The sequence below is a fragment of the Microcebus murinus genome, chromosome X (assembly GCF_040939455.1).
Source record: "Microcebus murinus isolate Inina chromosome X, M.murinus_Inina_mat1.0, whole genome shotgun sequence".
Classification (NCBI taxonomy): domain Eukaryota; kingdom Metazoa; phylum Chordata; class Mammalia; order Primates; family Cheirogaleidae; genus Microcebus; species Microcebus murinus.
In genome coordinates, this window is record NC_134136.1 from 122,512,655 (window position 1) to 122,530,585 (window position 17,931).

General features: G+C 53.3%; 1 protein-coding gene across 4 annotated transcripts; it reads left to right on the top strand.

Annotated features, from left to right (window-relative positions):
• The first annotated feature begins 1,001 nt into the window (after positions 1-1,001).
• Positions 1,002-17,931, top strand: CCDC120 (coiled-coil domain containing 120). Of its 4 annotated transcripts, none has more exons than XM_075999501.1 (10): positions 1,002-1,302; positions 11,074-11,173; positions 11,350-11,440; positions 11,582-11,715; positions 12,395-12,535; positions 12,939-13,233; positions 13,602-13,664; positions 13,988-14,162; positions 14,296-14,394; positions 15,440-17,931. In XM_075999501.1, the coding sequence occupies exons 3-10, from the start codon at positions 11,392-11,394 to the stop codon at positions 16,374-16,376; spliced, it is 1,893 nt and encodes a 630-aa protein (XP_075855616.1). In that variant the 5' UTR covers positions 1,002-1,302; positions 11,074-11,173; positions 11,350-11,391; the 3' UTR covers positions 16,377-17,931. The 4 variants fall into 4 exon arrangements, with proteins under 4 accessions (XP_075855616.1, XP_075855615.1, XP_075855614.1 ...); XM_075999500.1 differs by lacking the exon at positions 1,002-1,302 and adding an exon at positions 8,407-8,483; XM_075999499.1 differs by lacking the exon at positions 1,002-1,302 and adding an exon at positions 8,410-8,518.

The window sequence follows — 17,931 nt, forward strand, 5'->3', positions numbered from 1 at the left end:
GAAGTGCTGTTTGGAGGTTAATGGTTTCAGGGCTAATTGCAGATGGTTTTGGGGAACAACTTGGGGGTAATGGAAAGTAGTTTATTGGTACAGAGCTTGGGTGTCCATGGAGGGTGGATTGGAGGTACTCCTTGGGATCAACAGACAATTGTTGTTTCTTGTTTGTTTGTTTTGAGACAGAATCTCACTCCATTGTCCCTGGTTGAGTGCAGTGTCATCATTATAGCTCAGTGCAACCTCAAACTCCTGGGCTGAAGTGATCCTCCTGCCTTGGTCTTCCAGAGTGCTAGGATTACAGGTGTGAGTCACTACAACTGGCCCAACAGACAGTAATTGGGGGTTACAATTTGGGGGATGATGGAAGGTGATTTGGAAGTTGAAATTCAGAGATAAATGCAGAGTGATTTGGGAATTCGATGGAGAGTGGTTTAGGGTGCATTGGGAGGGGTCTATGGATAATCTTTTTGGGTGCGATTTTGATGCCCATGGAGGGTAATTTAGGGGTATAGTTTGGGGTCAATATAGTGTGATGTGAGCACAGCTTGGAGGTCAATAGTGTTTTATTGGTGTAGCTTGGGTGTCTGTTCATGAAAGGTGGATTGGAGGTGCTGCTTGGGATCAATGGACAGTCGTTTGGAGATATACTTTTGGGGATTGAGGGTGGTTTGGGGTGCATTTGAGGAATAACACAGAGGCTACTTGGTGGAGTTCAGAGTTGTAGTGACGGTGTACAGAGATCAGTTGGTGGTACTGCCTGGGTGATTTGGGGTGAGGGACACCAGTCTGCTCACTGAGGGGGCGTGGCCTCGGCGTAGCAAGGCTCCACCGCTCTCAAGAAAGCTTGTGCGTGTGCGCACGCTCTCCCAGCTAGTTAGCTCCCAGGGCAGGAAAATCAAAGGCCTGAACTGGCGCCTGCGCACTTCGCCTCCGCCGCTGCTGTGGTCTCGCGCCCCGCCCCCCCGCCCCCCCACCCCCCGTCCCCCAACCCTCCTCAGGCTCGGCTCAGCAGCGGAGGTGACAGTGCACCCGGGAGCAGGGGGGCACGAGTTAAAGGTGAGGGGCGGAGGTCCATAGCCCGCGGCGCGACCTGCGTTCCTCTTCCACCTTCCCCGCGCCCCCAGTCTGGCCCAAGGCTAACGGTCGCGCAGCCAAGCGCGGCCCACGGGCAGGGCGCGGAAGGGGAGTAGGCGCCCGCCTGGGGATGAGCAGGGCGCAGCGAGGGAGGGGCGCGCCCACTACCCCTGCAGATCTACGGCGACCCCGCCTACACCGAGGTGTGGCGAGACACCAGCCCGGCAGTCCGTGAGTAACAACCCCTTCTGGGGAGGAAGGGAGAAGACAGGGCGGGGTGAGGGCCGGGAAACGCCAAGGAAGCTGTACCTTAGCGCGCACCCACAATCTCTGACCTGGTGGCTTAACCCCTGACCTAACTACATCTTTTTTAAACCTCCAACCCCTGCCAGCCTTGGCCTCAGGACCCTTGGTCTGACCTCTGACCTAATCATATTCTGACCTGGTGTGATCTTTAACCCTGTTTTGTTTGTTTGTTTGTTTGTTTGTTTTTTGAGACAGAGTCTCGCTTTGTTGCCCGGGCTAAAGTGCCATGGCGTCAGTCTAGCTCACAGCAACCTCAAACTCCTGGACTCAAGCAATCCTGCTGCCTCAGCCTCCTGAGTAGCTAGCTGGGACTACAGGCATGCGCCACCATGCCCGGCTAATATTTTCTATATGTATTAGTTGGCCAATGAATTTCTTTCTATTTATAGTAGAGACGGGGTCTCGCTCTTGCTCAGGCTGGTTTTGAACTCCTGACCTCGAGCAATCCGCCTGTCTCGGCCTTCCAGAGTGCTAGGATTACAGGCATGAGCCACCAGCGCCCAGCCTTTAACCCTGTTTTGTCCCCCTAAACCCAGACCTGATCCCAAATCCCCATCCAGTTCTGTCCTCAGGATCCTTGACCTGACCCCAGATCCTGGCCTGACCCTGTCCTATCTCTGAAGCATCTTGCCCTGTCCTGTTGTCCAACATAGACCCCAGTTTCTGTCCTGACACCTGACCTGTCTGTTCCCTAAATTCCTGTCTAATCTCTGAATCTCTTGCAGTCATGTCCTGTCCCTCAACCCCAGTGTGATCCAGTTCTGTCCTGATTCCTCACCTCTGACTTCTGTACTTTCTCCCCACCCTGTACTATTCTCTGGTCCCTTTCCTGACTCCTGATCTCCATCCTGGCTCACCACCTTTAAATATCCTCTTCTATCTCTTGCCCTGTCCCTGTCCCAAACCCTGTCCTGATTTTCCCTCTTTTCTTGCCCTGTCACCATCCTCATTCTGTCCTGGTCTTTTCCTGTTCCTGACCTCCATCCTGAACCTGTCCTTTTCCCTATCCCCTCCCTTCACCACTGGCTTGGCCTGCCCCAGTCATGTCTCCTGGCTACAGTTCTATATTGACCCTGACTCCTACCCTTCTGTTTTGTTTCTTTCTTGTACTTTTTCTCTGACCCCTGTCCTGAACCTCATTTCATCCCATCTCCTGGCCAGTGTCCTGGCTCATTCCCTGTCCTGCCTCTTGACCTCCATCCTACAATGACTCTGATTCTGTCTTGCTCCCTACACTCCTTCCTGTCCTGTCGCTTCTTCCTATCCCAACCCCAGGTCCCTGTTCTATCCCTTTCCATGCCCCTCCACTGTGTTCAGATCTTTCTCCTTCCTAACACCCACTTTCCATCCTTTCTGAGTTCAGGACAGGGGTCCCGTTATACCCTGCCCCTGAACTTGAAGGTTCAGCTGTTCCGAGGGCCTCTGAAATACATCCCCATATGCTTCTCTTAGCAAGAGCAAGCAGCCTTGCGTGCCCTGTGTGGCTGATGGTTGGTTTTGTATGTGATTTCCCCCACCCCCACCCTAGTGATCTCACATAGAGCTTGCATTTCTCTTCCTGCCCCAGGAGGGCATGGAACTGTTCCTATGCCCCTGCCCTCCCCTAGTGTGAAAGAATAAACTAAATTATTCAGTGACTTTCTGGGAGTCTAGGAGGTCTGGTTCATGTTTCCAACCTTGCTATGAAGGGATGGGGGACCCAGGGGTATGTATGAATCTTCTAGGTCATGTTACCCCCATCTCCTGGTGTTGATCCTAGGTGTATGATCCCATCTTTTTGTTTTTTGTTTTTTGTGGGGTTTTTTTTGAGACAGAGTCTTGCTCCGTTGTCCCTGGTTGAGTGCAGTGGAGTCATCGTAGCTCACTGCAACCTCAAACTCCTGGGCTCAAGTGATCCTCCTGCCTCAGCCTCCCAAGTAGCTGAGACTGCAGGCATGTGCCATGATGGCCAGCTAATTTTTCTATTTTTAGTATAAATGGGGTCTCGCTCTTGCCCAGGCTGGTCTTGAACTCCTGACCTCAAGCAAGCCTCCTGCCTCTGCCTCCCAGAGTGCTAGGATTACAGGTGTGAGCCATTGCACCCTCGCATGATCCCTTCTTTCCTGCCTGAATGAAAGTCTGTTCTAGGCCAGAGGCTTCAGAACTTGGTAGAGGAGGGATGAGGGCAGGGTTTTATCCCCCTTTCTTTCCAAAGTAAGCAATAAAATCCTGGTGCTAAGTCCACCCCACCTCTGGGGACTGGTCTAGGGCAGGGGGCAGGTGGTCACTGGATGTTAGAATCAGGTTCATCTAGTAGTAGTAGCAATAAAAACAATATTAATGCAGATTCCCTTGTCTGAATCTCATTGATTTTGAGGGTAGATGGGGAGAATTTGGATAGTGAGGGGTAATGTGTTATTTAATTATGTTTTGTTCCTGCATTTCTCACACAGCATAGTGAGTTTGAATAATGAGATACCAGATCCATCTTATTTATCCAAACCTATTAATAACAACAGAAGCATTCCTCACTGTCCCAATCTATTTGGTACCTGAGTTCTGAGAGGGAGAATTCTGGAAGTTTAGACAGTGAAACACACCAAGTTATCTGAGGGTAGTTTGTTTTCTCATTTTACTTAGGAAGTAGGGAAATTTCAGATTATGAAGAATGATGACTCTAACTCAAAAGTATATCCAAATCCATTAGCTTTCATGAACTTCAGGGACAAGAGGTGGGATAGTGAAGGTACCCTGTTGTGTAAATATACTTGCTTTTTGCATATCGCCTGGTGTATAAGGAAAGCTCAAGAGTGAGTGATACCTGTTCTATCCCAAAAATGTATCTAAATCCATTCAGTTCCTGCATTTAGATAGCGAGAGTTCAGACAGTTTATCTGAATGTATTTGGTTCCTGCATTTTTTTTTTTTTTTTGAGACAGAGTCTCGCTTTGTTGCCCAGGCTAGAGTGAGTGCCGTGGCGTCAGCCTAGCTCACAGCAACCTCAAACTCCTGGGCTCCAGTGATCCTTCTGCCTCAGCCTCCCGGGTAGCTGGGACTACAGGCATGCGCCACCATGCCCGGCTAATTTTTTTTTTTTATATATATATCAGTTGGCCAATTAATTTCTTTCTATTTATAGTAGAGACGGGGTCTCGCTCTTGCTTAGGCTGGTTTTGAACTCCTGACCTTGAGCAATCCGCCCGCCTCGGCCTCCCAAGAGCTAGGATTACAGGCGTGAGCCACAGCGCCCGGCCTGGTTCCTGCATTTTTATTTTGAGTAGGAAAGAGATCGGATAACTAGGAAAAACAGTTCTGTTTCAAATATGTCATGTTTGACAATAGGGAGGGTCCCATGTCTGGATAATAAGTAGGGCAGGTTTGGAGGTCGAGAGATACCAGCTGTGTTTCAAAAATGCATCTGAATACATTTAGTTTCTGATTTTGTTTTTTTGTTTTTGTTTTTGTTTTTGTTTTTTTTGAGATAGAGTCTCGCTTTGTTGCCAGGCTAGAGTGAGTGCCGTGGCATCAGCCTAGCTCACAGCCACCTCCAACTCCTGGGCTCAAGCAATCCTACTGCCTCAGCCTCCCGAGTAGCTGGAACTACAGGCATGCACCACCATGCCCGGCTAATTTTTTCTATATGTACTAGTTGGCTAATGAATTTCTTTCTATTTATAGTAGAGACGGGGTCTCGCTCTTGCTCAGGCTGGTTTCGAACTCCTGACCTCTAGCAATCCGCCCTCCTCAGCCTCCCAGAGTGCTAGGATTACAGGCTTGAGCCACCGTGCCCGGCCTAGTTTCTGATTTTGGATAGTGAGAATTCAGACAATTATCTGATAGAAAATAGCTCTGTTTCATCGGCCAGCCTATGTCCGAGTAAAAAAAAAAAAAAAAAAAAAAAAAAGAAAATAGCTCTGTTTCAAATGTGTCAGGTGAGGCTGAGGGAGACCAACTCTGTCTTCAAAAAAAATGTATCCAAATGTATCTATTTGATTCTTTGGTTCACAGGGGGAGGGATACTTGTGATTATGACAGCAAGCACGTTTTGAACACTTACTGAGGGCCTGTCCTATGCAAGCTTTAAATGTATTAACTGGGTCGGTGGTGGCTCATGCCTGTAATCCTAGCACTCTGGGAGGCCGAGGCAGGAGGATTGCTTGAGCCCAGGAGTTTGAGGTTGCTGTGAGCTAGGCTGACGCCACGGCACTCTACCCAAGGCAATAGAGTGAGACTCTGTCTAAAAAAATAAATAAATAAAAATAAAAATAAAAAATGTATTTACTCATTTAATACTCACAACAACCCTGTGAGGTATGTGCTGTTATTATTATCCGCATTTTATAGATGAGGACATTGAGGCACAGAGAGGTTAAGTGACTTGTCCAAGCAGTCACATAAGCAGTAAGTGGCAGAGCTGTGTTGAATCCCAGACTCAGGGATTTACTAGCCATGCAGGGCCATGTGAGGCTCAGGACTTGGCTGGGGTAGGGCTTAGACATTGGATTGTCTTAGAGGTTGGCTGTTAAGAGTTGAGGACCAGGGCAATGATGTGTGTGGGTGACTCTGCCTGGCTTGTCTGCCTGGCCCAGGAGGTCCCGTTATTTGCTCTTCCCCACTGACCTCCATACCAGCCCACCTCTGTGTGAGTTTATTATTGTTGTTATTAACAGCCATTAATGACATGCTGTGAGTTTCCTTGCACTTTTTTTTTTTTTTTTTTTTTTTTGAGACAGGGTCTTGCTCTGTTGCCTGGACTAGAGTATAGTGGCATTATCATAGCTCACTGCAACCTCAACCTCAGATTTCTGCCTCAGCCTCCTGAGTAGCTGGGACTACAGGCATGGGCCACTACACCTGGCTAATTTTTCTATTTTTTTGTAGAGACCAGTTCTCACTATGTTGCCCAGGCTGGTCTCAAACTCCTGGCCTCAAGTGATCCTCCTGTCTTGGCCTTACAAAGTTCTAGGATAACAGACATAAGCCACTGCGCCTGGCCAGTTTCCTTACAATTTGAAAAGCTTTCTTGGCTGGTCCGATGGTAGTGGGTTATCAGAACTTATTAACATTAGTGTCACTAGGCCGGGTTCAGTGGCTCACGCCTCTAATCCTAGCACTCTGGGAGGCCGAGGTGGGCGGTTTGTTCGAGCTTAGGAGTTCGAAACCAACCTGAGCAAGAGTGAGATCCCATCTCTACTATAAATAGAAAGAAATTAATTGGCCAACTAATATATATAGAAAAAATTAGCCAGGCGTGGTGGCGCATGCCTGTAGTCCCAGCTACTCGGGAGGCTGAGGCAGCAGGATTGCTTGAGCCCAGGAGTTTGAGGTTGCTGTGAGCTAGGCTGACGCCACGGCACTCACTCTAGCCTGGGCAACAAAGTAAGACTCTGTCTCAAAAAAAAACCCCACAAAAAACAAACAAACAAAAAACACATTAGTGTCACTAAAGTTGGTATTCAGCCCCCCACTGCTAAATTTGACTGGCTAAAAAAAAAAATGAAAAAAAAAAAAAAAGCTTTCCAAAGTTACTTTGGCTTCCATTGTCTCATAACCACCTTTTACCCATTTTACAGAAGAGGAAACCTAAGCTTTGAGATTCAATCCACATTGCCAGCCAGAGTCTCTTGTCCCTCTTGTCCCTCTGATTTTATAAATATCCCTTTTCCCAACATCCTCGGTGGCCCACAAGAGAGGGGAGAGGCCACGGCTGAGAAGACACTCCCCACCGACACCCAGCTACCCACCTTGCTGCTGCCACCTCCACCAGCCCCAGGCAGCAAAGGAGGGGAAGGGGGAGGGTGATGAAAGAGGCCTTTGTGTCCCTTGCTGGAAATCTCACACCCAGGAAGAGAGGTGGGCAGGGATGGTGGGAAGCCTGGCTAGCATGCGTTTGGGGCATCGATACAGAAGGAGCTTCTTTCTAGGCTTGGCCCACCTGCCAAGCACGGAAAGAGCTTTCCTTATCGCTCTGCTCTTTCACGTCATGGCTTGGGCTGCAGCAGGGGCCTGGGCCCTGAGGTCACAGAGCAGATGGTCCCAAATGGAGCACAGGATGTGTGTTGTGTGCGGTCATAGGCTTAGGGCCCAGGTGGTGTTGTGGGGAGAAATAGTACACTGTAGGGACTCGGAGCCCTCAATTTCCTTGTTTGGCATGAAGCCTGACTCCTGGCTGAGGAGGGGAATGGGGGAGTCCCAGCATGGATGTGAAGAAGCATGAGCCCCCTTCCCTCCTCCTCCTCCTCCTCCTCCCTTGCAGGAGTAGCCTCGGTCAGCCTCCAACTCAGGACCCAGCTCCCCCCTGCTCAGTTCTGATTCCACTGTGATCTGAATTAGGCCTCTTCACCTCTCCAAGCCTCAGCTTCCACATCTATAAAATGGCTATGAGTAGGTTCAGTATGTGCCATCCTCCCATGTTTGTGGGGACCAAGAGGGGTTAAAACACATGAATGTTTTGTAGGGCGTAATTTATGGTCGGTTTACTGGGATTATTTCTTCTGGAGCTGCAGAAGTTGGTGGGGTCTTAAGACCTGGCCTCTCTTTGGAAAAGTCAACTTCCTCTGTTCCCAACCTGGGAAACTATTACCTCAATGAGGGTGGGAATTGCCTTAAGACCTTGTCCCACCCCCTGTGCCTTGCCCTGAGAGGAAAGGGTAGGGGCCTAAGGAATGTGATAGGCTGCTAAGAGACACAAACCAGATTTACACCCTCTGCCTCCTGCATGCTTCACGCTCCCCAGATCCCCTTCCCCTCAGCTCTAGGGTTATGCCCTTGGGTGGGCAGGGTCTAACCCTCTGGAAATTTGGGTAGCAGAAGAGGCAGCTGCTACTCCCACAACTCTTAGCTCTTCTTCCCCAGTTCTCTGCTAAGTCTGTGGGGTGCGGAGGGAGTTCCAGGCTCTTTTCTTGGCCTTGCTGGGCACCCTGAGGCCACCTGGCCCAGAGACTGCCCCCAGGGGTGGCCCTAGCCCTGGTGGCAGGCAGGCAAGGGTTAAAAGGTATGGGCCGCCCAGTTCTTGGCCAGGTAGGTTGGGCCATTACCTAGTGGGATGTGGCCAAGGCATCTGCCACTGCTGCTCACTGCCACTACCAGCCGAGCCAGGGCCTGGTTGAGACAACTATTTTTCCGAGGTACCTGAGGCTGCCCCCAGCACTGTCTGGTATTGGTGAGCAGCTGGGAGCAGTGGGCCCAGGGGCATGGGGGAGGAGGGCCCTGGAGGACTGGGATAGAGTGTACTGAAGTTCCCTTTGGGAGAGAGCCAGGTCTGTGGTAGAGGTACATCAGCAATGTGGGGAAGGGCAGGGAGGGTACAGCAAGGAAGGAGGGCCTGAGTAGAGGGGCGAAGCCCAAAATGTCCAATTTCCTTTGCTGGCACAAAGCTGATTCCTAGCTGGAAATGGACAAGGAGGGATGGGGGAAAGAGAAGCACTAGTCCCCCCTTCCCTACTCCACCCTCCAACTTCCTCTCCTCCGGTTTCCCCCTGTAAGAGTAGTCTCTACCCAGGGCCCAGACCCCCAGGGAAGGCCAGGCTGGACTACTGAGAAATCATTGCCCAGGCACCTGCCTGCCTATCCCCCATTTGTTCACTAGAGTGGAACAAGTGGGGCAGGGGGGATTCCAGGGGAGGAGGGGATAGTCCAGACATTGAGAGTTTGTATTTGTTCCAGTAATGCTGGATGTGAAAAGGCGGCCCCCCTCTAACAGTGTTGGGGTGCCACCCAGGTGAGGTATCTTGGTTGTAAACAGTCATTACAGCCAGGAATTTCTTTCTCAGCTGTGGTGTCAGAAGGGTAGACCTGAAAAACCTGCTGGGCTTGCCTCTGGGTATGGCGGGGTGCCCTCTGCAGCTCTCCTGCCACAGCCCATTCTGGGGACAGGACAGGGCCATAGGGTCACTGTGGGGAGACCTGGGGCAGGGTGGGAGTGTATTGAGGAGGGGGTTGCTGGGATCCACTTCTCACCACCTCTGGGTGGGAACAGGGCAGCCTGGGTCCCAAGACAAGTGTGTAGAGGGCTGGTGAGCAGAGGCAGAGGTTTGGGAACTGGGTGTGGAGGTGTGGGGCATTGACCCTGTGTTTAGCCTGCCTAGTAACCCCATGACTCATGCCCTAGCTATGTTCCCGAGGTCAAGCTGACAGGAAGGAGTCAGGGTTCCTGTCTGGACCCTGTGTTGACTTCCATGATGCCCTGAGCTCCCAGAGAAGGAAGGATTGAGGTAGCCCAGTGTGGGATGTGGGACCAATCCTGGCAAATGGGCCCATCAGGGAGGATTTGGGTTCCTACTGGTGTGGAAGAAGTTTCCGGGGAGCCCTGCAAGAGTTCCCCAAACTCAAATGGGGATTGGGCAAGTAGGAGCACCAGGAGCCAAGGGGCAGAGGAGGCTGAACTGGGACGCCGAGGAAACTCTGCTGTGCTGGGAAACATCGGCCCTTAGACAGTTGGGCTTGTGAGTGCCTCTGCAAAGTACACACTGGGGCCTGGATTTGTCAGAGGCTTTAGGGACTGACTCCTACCCTTTATGGTGAGGACAGGGGACCATTGCTTCAAGGGAGGGGTACAGTCCTTGTAAGGCAGGTAGAAGGAATGCAGAGAAACTGGTGGCACTATAGGCAGCTTAGCCACATCCCACAGTATATAGGTGGGGAAGGGGCTTGATCCCATACCTCCTTGGTTGTCTGGATCTTCCTGACACCAGGCTACCATGTCATGACAAACTGGATTTCAGGGATGGGAACATTGTGGCCCCATGAGGCCTTTCCAGTCACCTACCACTGAGGTTAGGCCAGGTGGTGGGAGGTGATGTCACCAGGCTGCCCAGCTGGGGACTGAGCAGGATGTGGGAGGGAGGGAGCAAACTCCAGAGGAGGGGACGAGGGCAGAGCTGGAGGCCAGCCAAGGCAGGCTCCATGGGCAGCCAGGCCGTGTGGGGGCAGAGGAGGCAGGAGGCAGGTGGTTTGTTATCTGCAGTTATGGACTTTGCTTCTCACAAATCCTGGCAGAGTGACTTCTCTATATTAGTCTCCAGACAGGCTGGGGTGGGGAGAGGGGGCTGGAGGGACCCTGGGGTCAAGCAAACACTCTCCTTGTTGCACCAGGGCTGCAGGATGGAGTTGGGACAATCTGGGCTTGAACACTGGCTCTGCCACCTTGTCATTCATTTACTCAGTCATTTATTCATTCAGCCATCCGACATTCATTGAGCACTTATGTGTGTAGCAGTGTTCAAGGCGCTGGTGATACTGATGAAAATGGGACAGATAACGTTTCCTGTCTTCATGGATATATAGGGGAGGCACAATCTCTTGTTGGATGGCAATTGTGAGAGGACAGGAGCTCACCTCTGGAAGTGACATTTGAGCCCCAGGATGATAAGTGAGAAGCATGGGCTGGGGTGATGAGAGGTTGAAGAAAGCACTTCAAAAAGCAGCCGTAGCCTGCCCAAGGGCCCTGAGACCTGACGGACTGGTCTACCAGTAGGGTAGTTAGCTCTACCCTAAGAGTGTAGGGCCAGAGGGGTGGGCCTGGGCAGTGTCCTTGGCTGTGGGCAAGTTATTCTGTGCTTTCTTCTCATCTCTAAAATTGGAGTAACAGTACTCCTGGGTGGTTGTGAAGATTAAATGTGGCATAGTAGGTAACTGTTCTGGGCACCCAAGTGTTTAATAAGTTCCCACTGTTATTACAGTTGGTTGAATCTGTTACCATTAATTCTTTCTCCCCAGGCAAGACTTCTGGCTGTGGCCCATGGGCCTCTGAGGAGGCGTTGTAAGTCCGCCCAGCTCCCCACTTGCTGTGCTTCCACTCAATGGGAAGGGAACCAAGGTACCAGGGCCAAGGGGGTCCAGACTTCCACACACATTCTGAGAGGGAAGATCTGGTAGGTGGGTGGGGCCTAGGGTACCCCTTATTCCTAGCTGGGGCGTGGGAAGCTGGGAAGGCCTAGGGATTGGGGTGTCACGGGATGTGCTTTGTTAATGGCTTCTGTGTGTCACTGCCAGATCGTCTCCAGCCACCAGCCACAGCCTCTCGACAGCACCAAGATGGAAGTCAAAGGTCAGCTGATCAGCTCTCCTACCTTCAGTGCCCCAGGTCGGTGACTGGTCCCCCTCCTGCTGCCTCCTCCTCTGCTCTGAGTCACTAGCTGCCCACTTGGGGAGGGTTGGTGCTGGCCCTGTGGCTGCTCCATGGTGGCCCGGCTGTCTCACTGATCTTTGCTTTCTCTGTGTCCAGCTGCCCTGTTCGGAGAGGCTGCCCCCCAGGTGAAGTCAGAGCGTCTACGGGGACTGCTTGACCGGCAGCGAGCCCTGCAGGAGGCCCTGAGCCTGAAACTTCAGGAGCTTCGCAAAGTGTGTCTTCAGGAGGCGGTGAGGGCCTGGTCCTGGGGGTGTCAGGTGGTGGGTGAGGAGCTGGGGCCCCCAGATAGGCAAACTTTGGTAGCAATTGCTGAACCATCTATCTGGGCTGTAGATTCCCTGTCACCCTCTATGTCCTTAAACCTCAGCTTAGATGTCTTAGAATCAATGAAATATGGTAATACAGGCTCACAATCCCCTATCAACAATTTGAAATCCAAATATCTCAAAAAACAAAAGTTATCTCCAAAATTTGGCAGGAAAACCTGCCCTGAGCTGACATGGGATGATTTATAGGTTTGATTTACTCCTCTTACTGTGACTGTCCACATGGTTTGCCAGAAATAATAATGTGGCTCAGACCATGTGGCCCCAGACCCTGAAGGGAGTTTTATGTAATATGCAGTATGTAGACTGCATGGCCTTTATAAAAACTAAAATATTCTGGATTCCAAAGCAGGTCTCCCTGCCTCCCACAGCAACTGCCCCATGGGTTCGGGCCACCGAGGGACTGAGAGTCTACACTGCATACCTGCCTGGTTAAGATATTGGGAGGAGGAAGAGAATATTGTGCATGGGGTGCTGAGCAGGGCCAGGCCCCTAGCAGGACTTCTGTAGCTTCTGGGATCATCACTGCTTTACCCCATCCTCCAACCAACCCTTGGTAGTCTCTGACCTCTGCCCCCTACAGGAGCTAACTGGCCAGCTGCCCCCCGAGTGCCCGCTAGAGCCTGGTGAACGACCCCAGTTGGTCCGACGACGGCCTCCTGCAGCCCGTGCCTACCCTCCACCACATCCCAACCCAGCACACCACTCCTTGTGCCCTGCTGAGGTGAGTAGATGGGTGTGGGGAGCAAGATGGTGGGGAGAGGGGACAGGTACAGGGGATGAGCCTGGAGGGAAATATGGGAGAGGGAAGGTTACAGACAGGGGAGGGAGAGGCTAAGATGAGAAGAGAAGGCTTTGAGGGGTGAGTTCTTGCTCTGAGGGCGGATGCTGTTCCCTCTGTGAGGGACAGCTTCAGCCCTCAAGAGGCTTCAGCCCTCAAGAAGATGATCAGGCCCAGCCCCTAATCCAGATGGCCCCTGGCCCCAGAGGATGAATAAGCTCCACCCCTAGGTGGTTAGGCCTGCCCTCAGGAAGAGCAGGCCTACCTCCAGGCCACTGCCTGGTCCCTGTGCTTGGTCATTTCCAACATTTGGTCCTGTCCCACACCTCTTGGGTGGACCCCACAGGAGCTGGCTCTTGACGCCCTAGAGCGCGAGGTGTCAGTGCAGCAGCAGATCACAGCAGCTGCCCGCCGCCTGGCCCTGGCCCCTGAGCTGAGCGCTGAGCAGCGCCGGCGCCGGCGCCAGGTCCAGGCAGATGCACTGCGGAGGCTGCATGAACTGGAGGAGCAGCTTGGGGACGTCCGGGCCTACCTTGGCCTCCCAGTGCTTCCGCCGCCCCAGCCACTGCCACTGTCCACGGGGGCAGTGATCACCACGCAGGGAGTCTGCCTGGGCATGCGCCTCGCTCAGCTCAGCCAAGGTGAGCATCCCCCAGTGAGAGTGGGAGAGTGCGCGCTGGCTAGTGGATGTGGTAGGGGTGGGATGGGTGAACAGCCAATGAAGACTAGGAGATCCGCAGAGCTTAAGGGACCCAGCCAGTAAGGAGAGTTGTGATAACCTGGCTGGGGGAACGAGTGGGCGTGAGGCACTGACAAATAGGCAACAGGAAAGCCAGGGACCAAGCTGTGATGGTCTTGGACTCAGGGAAAGGCAGATTCTTGAGAAGGGAGCAGTGTGAGGAGGAGACCACGCAAGAGACAGGCCAAGTGGAGGCAGTCATCCAGTGGTACAAGGAGGTAGCACCCAGGCCTGGGAGTGAGAGGCCCGGTCTCCCCTTCTCCCCTGCAGAGGATGTAGTTCTGCACTCGGAGAGCAGTTCCCTCTCAGAGTCTGGAGCCAGCCATGACAATGGTGAGGACTCCTATCTCCACCCCTGTCCCCACCCTGTCATGTGTCTCCTCAGCCTGTCATTTGATGCTCAGCACCTCCCCTACTTCTTCAGCTCTACCTTAGTCTTGCCCCATTTTTTGTGGGCCCCATCTTCTCAGCCTCATCCCAGCCCTGCCTCTTCAGCCCCTTCCCTACCCTTTTTGCCTTGGTCCTCCTCAGCCTGTGTCCTGGCCCAGTGCCCTCCCTGCTCCCCAGCCCCTACCCTTTGCTTTGCCCCCATCCTGTCCTGCCTGCGCTGGGTTTACTCTCACTGAATTCTGCCCCACTTTCTCTCTTTCACCCAGAGGAACCCCGTGGCTGCTTCTCTCTGGCTGAACGCCCCTCACCACCCAAAGCCTGGGACCAGCTTCGGGCAGTATCTGGGGGGAGCCCTGAGCGGCGAACCCCATGGAAACCACCCCCGTCAGATCTTTATGGGGATCTGAAGAGCCGGCGGAACTCTGTGGCCAGCGCCACCAGGTGAGGATGAGCCCCTGCCCTTTCTTCCCCAGGAGCTGGGGAGGGGATCCTGAGCCTGGGTTGGCAGGAGGGCTTACTGGTGGATACAGTCTCTAACCTGGGCTCCCACCTGGGCCTGCCTGTCTCTGTCCAGCCCCACACGCTCGCTGCCCAGGAGTGCCTCCAGTTTTGAGGGGCGAAGTGTGCCTGCCACCCCTGTCCTCACTCGGGGTGCTGGCCCCCAGCTCTGCAAGTAAGGGGGATCTGAGTGTGGGTTTGAGAATCAGAGGAGGGAACCGGTAGTTCTCACTAGAGGGCTGAGGAAGACATTATCAAAAGGTGTGGGCCATGGGAGGCTGGGCTTTGAATGGTGAATAGAAGTTGTCTTGGTGGAGAAAAGTGGAGTAGGGATTTGGGGCAGAAGCACCACAGTTTGAGTATGGGCTTTTCTATGCATTTTGGACAAGTCATTCCCCTTCTCTCAATCTTTGTCTCCTCATTTGTGAAATGGGCATAATAATATTTCCCTTTGAAAGACGAAGGCATAATAAGTTCTGGTTAACATGTACTGAGTGCCTACCACCTGCTAGGAATCAGTGCTTTACATGGCATCCACTCATTTAATCATCATAAGATCCCTATGAGGCGGGTACTGTTGTTGTTCCCATTTTATAGATGAGGAAACTGAGGCACAGAAAGGTTAAGTAACTTGTTAGTGAACTGAAGTCCTGGAGTTTGAACCAGGCAAGTTTGACTCTAGACTTCATGCTTTTAACCACTATACTGTCCTGCTTCTTAAACAAATATTAAGTACCTGCTTTTCCCAGGCTGTTAGAAAACAAAGTTCCTGTTCTCATCGGACTTGCATTCTGTAAATGGTGGCTGTGGGGATGATAGTTTGGGTGGTTCATACACATGGTGGGGTGAGGACCAGGAGGTCATCCTGGAGGCAGTGGGAGCCATGAGAAGGGCCTTAGCAGGGGAATACGGGTCAGGTGTAAGGCCCTCCTCTGCTTGAGGTTCCTCTCCAGCCTTACACACATTTATGTCTCCCTTGGCACCAACAGCCCCAGCTCCCCATACATTTCCAACCCCTGTGCCCCCAGTCTTCAGCAAGAGAACCTCAGCTGCCCTTTACATGCCACTACCTAACACCTTTATACACACAACTTCTAATCCTGGGCCTGTTTTGGAGATGTGAAAGTGAAGGCTCAGAAAGAGATGGGGTAGGGAGGGGACTCAGGCTATCTGCCTAATTTTTCTGACCCTATTCCCATTATGCCATCTCTGTGCCCCAGACCCGAAGGCCTCCATTCTCGCCAGTGGTCTGGCAGCCAGGATTCCCAGATGGGCTTCCCCCGTGTGGACCCTGTCTCCGATCGGGCCTCCCTCTTCGCAGCTCGCACTCGACGCAGCAACAGCTCTGAGGCCCTGCTAGTGGACCGGGCAGGTGGTGGGGGAGCCGGCTCCCCGCCTGCCCCTCTGGCTCCCCCTGCTGCCGGCCCCCCGGTCTGTAAGAGCAGCGAGGTGCTGTATGAGCACCCCCAGCCAACCCTTGCCTTCTCTTCCCGCACAGCTGGCCCCCCAGACCCTCCCCGGGCCGCCCGGCCTAGCTCAGCTGCCCCTGCCTCCCGAGGGGCCCCTCGGCTCCCACCTGTATGTGGGGACTTCCTCTTGGACTATTCCCTGGACCGGGGCCTGCCCCGCGGTGGCAGTGGGGCAGGCTGGGGGGAGCTGCTGCCTGCAGCTGAGGTCCCAGGACCCCTTTCCCGCCGGGATGGGCTCCTTGCCATGCTCCCCGGCCCACCACCTATGTATGCAGCTGACGGCAGCAGCCCCCTCCTCCGCAGCAAGGACCCCCACACCCGTGCCACCCGCACCAAGCCCTGTGGCCTGCCCCCAGAGGCTGCAGAGGGTCCGGAGGTGCATCCAAACCCTATGCTGTGGATGCCCCCACCCACCCGTATCCCCCTGGCTGGTGAACGCAGTGGCCACAAGAACCTTGCCCTGGAGGGGCTGAGGGACTGGTACATCCGGAACTCCGGACTGGCCGTGGGGCCCCAGCGCCGGCCTGTGCTCCCCCACAAGGGCCCACCACACCCACCCTTCCTCCATACCCGCTGCTATGAGGTGGGCCAGGCGCTCTACGGGGCCCCCAGCCAGGCGCCGCTCCCACACTCGAGGAGTTTCACGGCGCCCCCTGTCTCCGGCAGGTACGGGGGGTGCTTTTACTGATGGGTAGAGGTCTCTTGAGGCAGATGGCGAAGATACCTAGGCCAGGGAGCAGCTAGTCAAGAGAGCTAATGAATTGGACCACAAGGAAACTAGCTGCAGCACTGGCACAGGATCACTGCACTGTGCATGACCTGTGTTAGTCCAGGGGTCCCTGGTGGAGGGGGCTCTTGGGCACTGGTAGCATCAGTTCTTTACCAAGCACTACAAGAATTTTAATAATTTAGCAACCAATGCATGTCAGCTGAGAATGAGCCTTGAAGGCAAGTTGCCAGGAGGAAGGGACATCTTGTGCCCCTTGCCTTTCTCTTCCTCTTTTCTCCATGCCCCATGCTTGGGAGCCTGAGGGTGCTGTCCTGTGCCTGCCTCCACCTCTTTAACGAGCCTCTTTTCCTTTCTCTTTCTGTGTCTTGTCTGTCTTTTCCTCTCTTCTCCATCTTCCCTGCTCTGTCCTCCGGATTCCTGCTACCCCTTCTAAAGATACTACGCGGACTTCCTGTACCCCCAAGAGCTGAGCGCTCCTTTAAGTGAGCTGACGCTCGAGGGAGAGCAGTCCTCCAGTTCTGACCCCCAGACCCCGGGGACACTGGTCTGACCCCTCTGATGTGCCCCTTGTTGGCCTGGGCATGACTCCAGTCTGGGGAGCACACAGCTGACCTCGCTGAGCCCTGGGGTGTGGTTGCTCTCAGTCCTGGGTGGGCACCAACCTAATCTTCCAAGGCCCCTGGCTCCCTGTGGGCCCAAGAAGGTGTCTGACACCCTGCTTCTCCTCTTACACTGTGCTGGGGACGGGTGGGGGGGGCTCAGCCAGCTTAAAAGAAGGGGATGATGTCAAGGGGACTCTAAGCCCCTTCCTCCATTTCTGTTTACAGTTGTGATTTAGGTATTTGCTGTCTTCCCCCAACACTAGGCATTTTATAAAAGGGAAACTGTGACCTTGTCCTGGTTGGGTTCATTCCTGTTCCCATGCCCAGCCTGTTCCATTCAGAACCACCCCCTGCCAAATGGACCATGTAGGGTCTCAGGGCCCTATTTGGGGCAGCCAGGAGACTCCAGTGTGAACAGAACTCCTTGCCACCCCTACCAGGGAAGTTCTGGAGAAGGAGGGCTCTCTGCCCACATTTGGAAGGATTGCAGTCTGGGTGGGATGCCTGAAGGAGCCCATCCCCATCTGTGCTTATGGCCTCTACCCTGACCATCCCCAGTCAGGAGGTCCCACAGTAGGGGCAAAGGGCAGAGCCATTGGGTGTGTTGTGTCCTGGGATGCTGCAGAGGTTGAACCTGGCATCTGGTAGATGCCAATAGAATCCTCAGGTGATGTCTGGCCACAGGCCACAGGCCACGTCACATCTTCTTTGGCTTTCCTTCCATTTACCACTTAAACCAATCCACACAAGCTGTGTTTTCTATAATACTTATCTGTGACTTTCTGGAGCTGGGGGTTCCCCTGCCCCCCTTACCTGGTGTTAAACTTTTCTTTTTGTACCAGTGGATCTGGGCCCAAGACACTACCCACACTGGAAGGGGATTTCTATAATAAATATGTAAAGTGAACTCA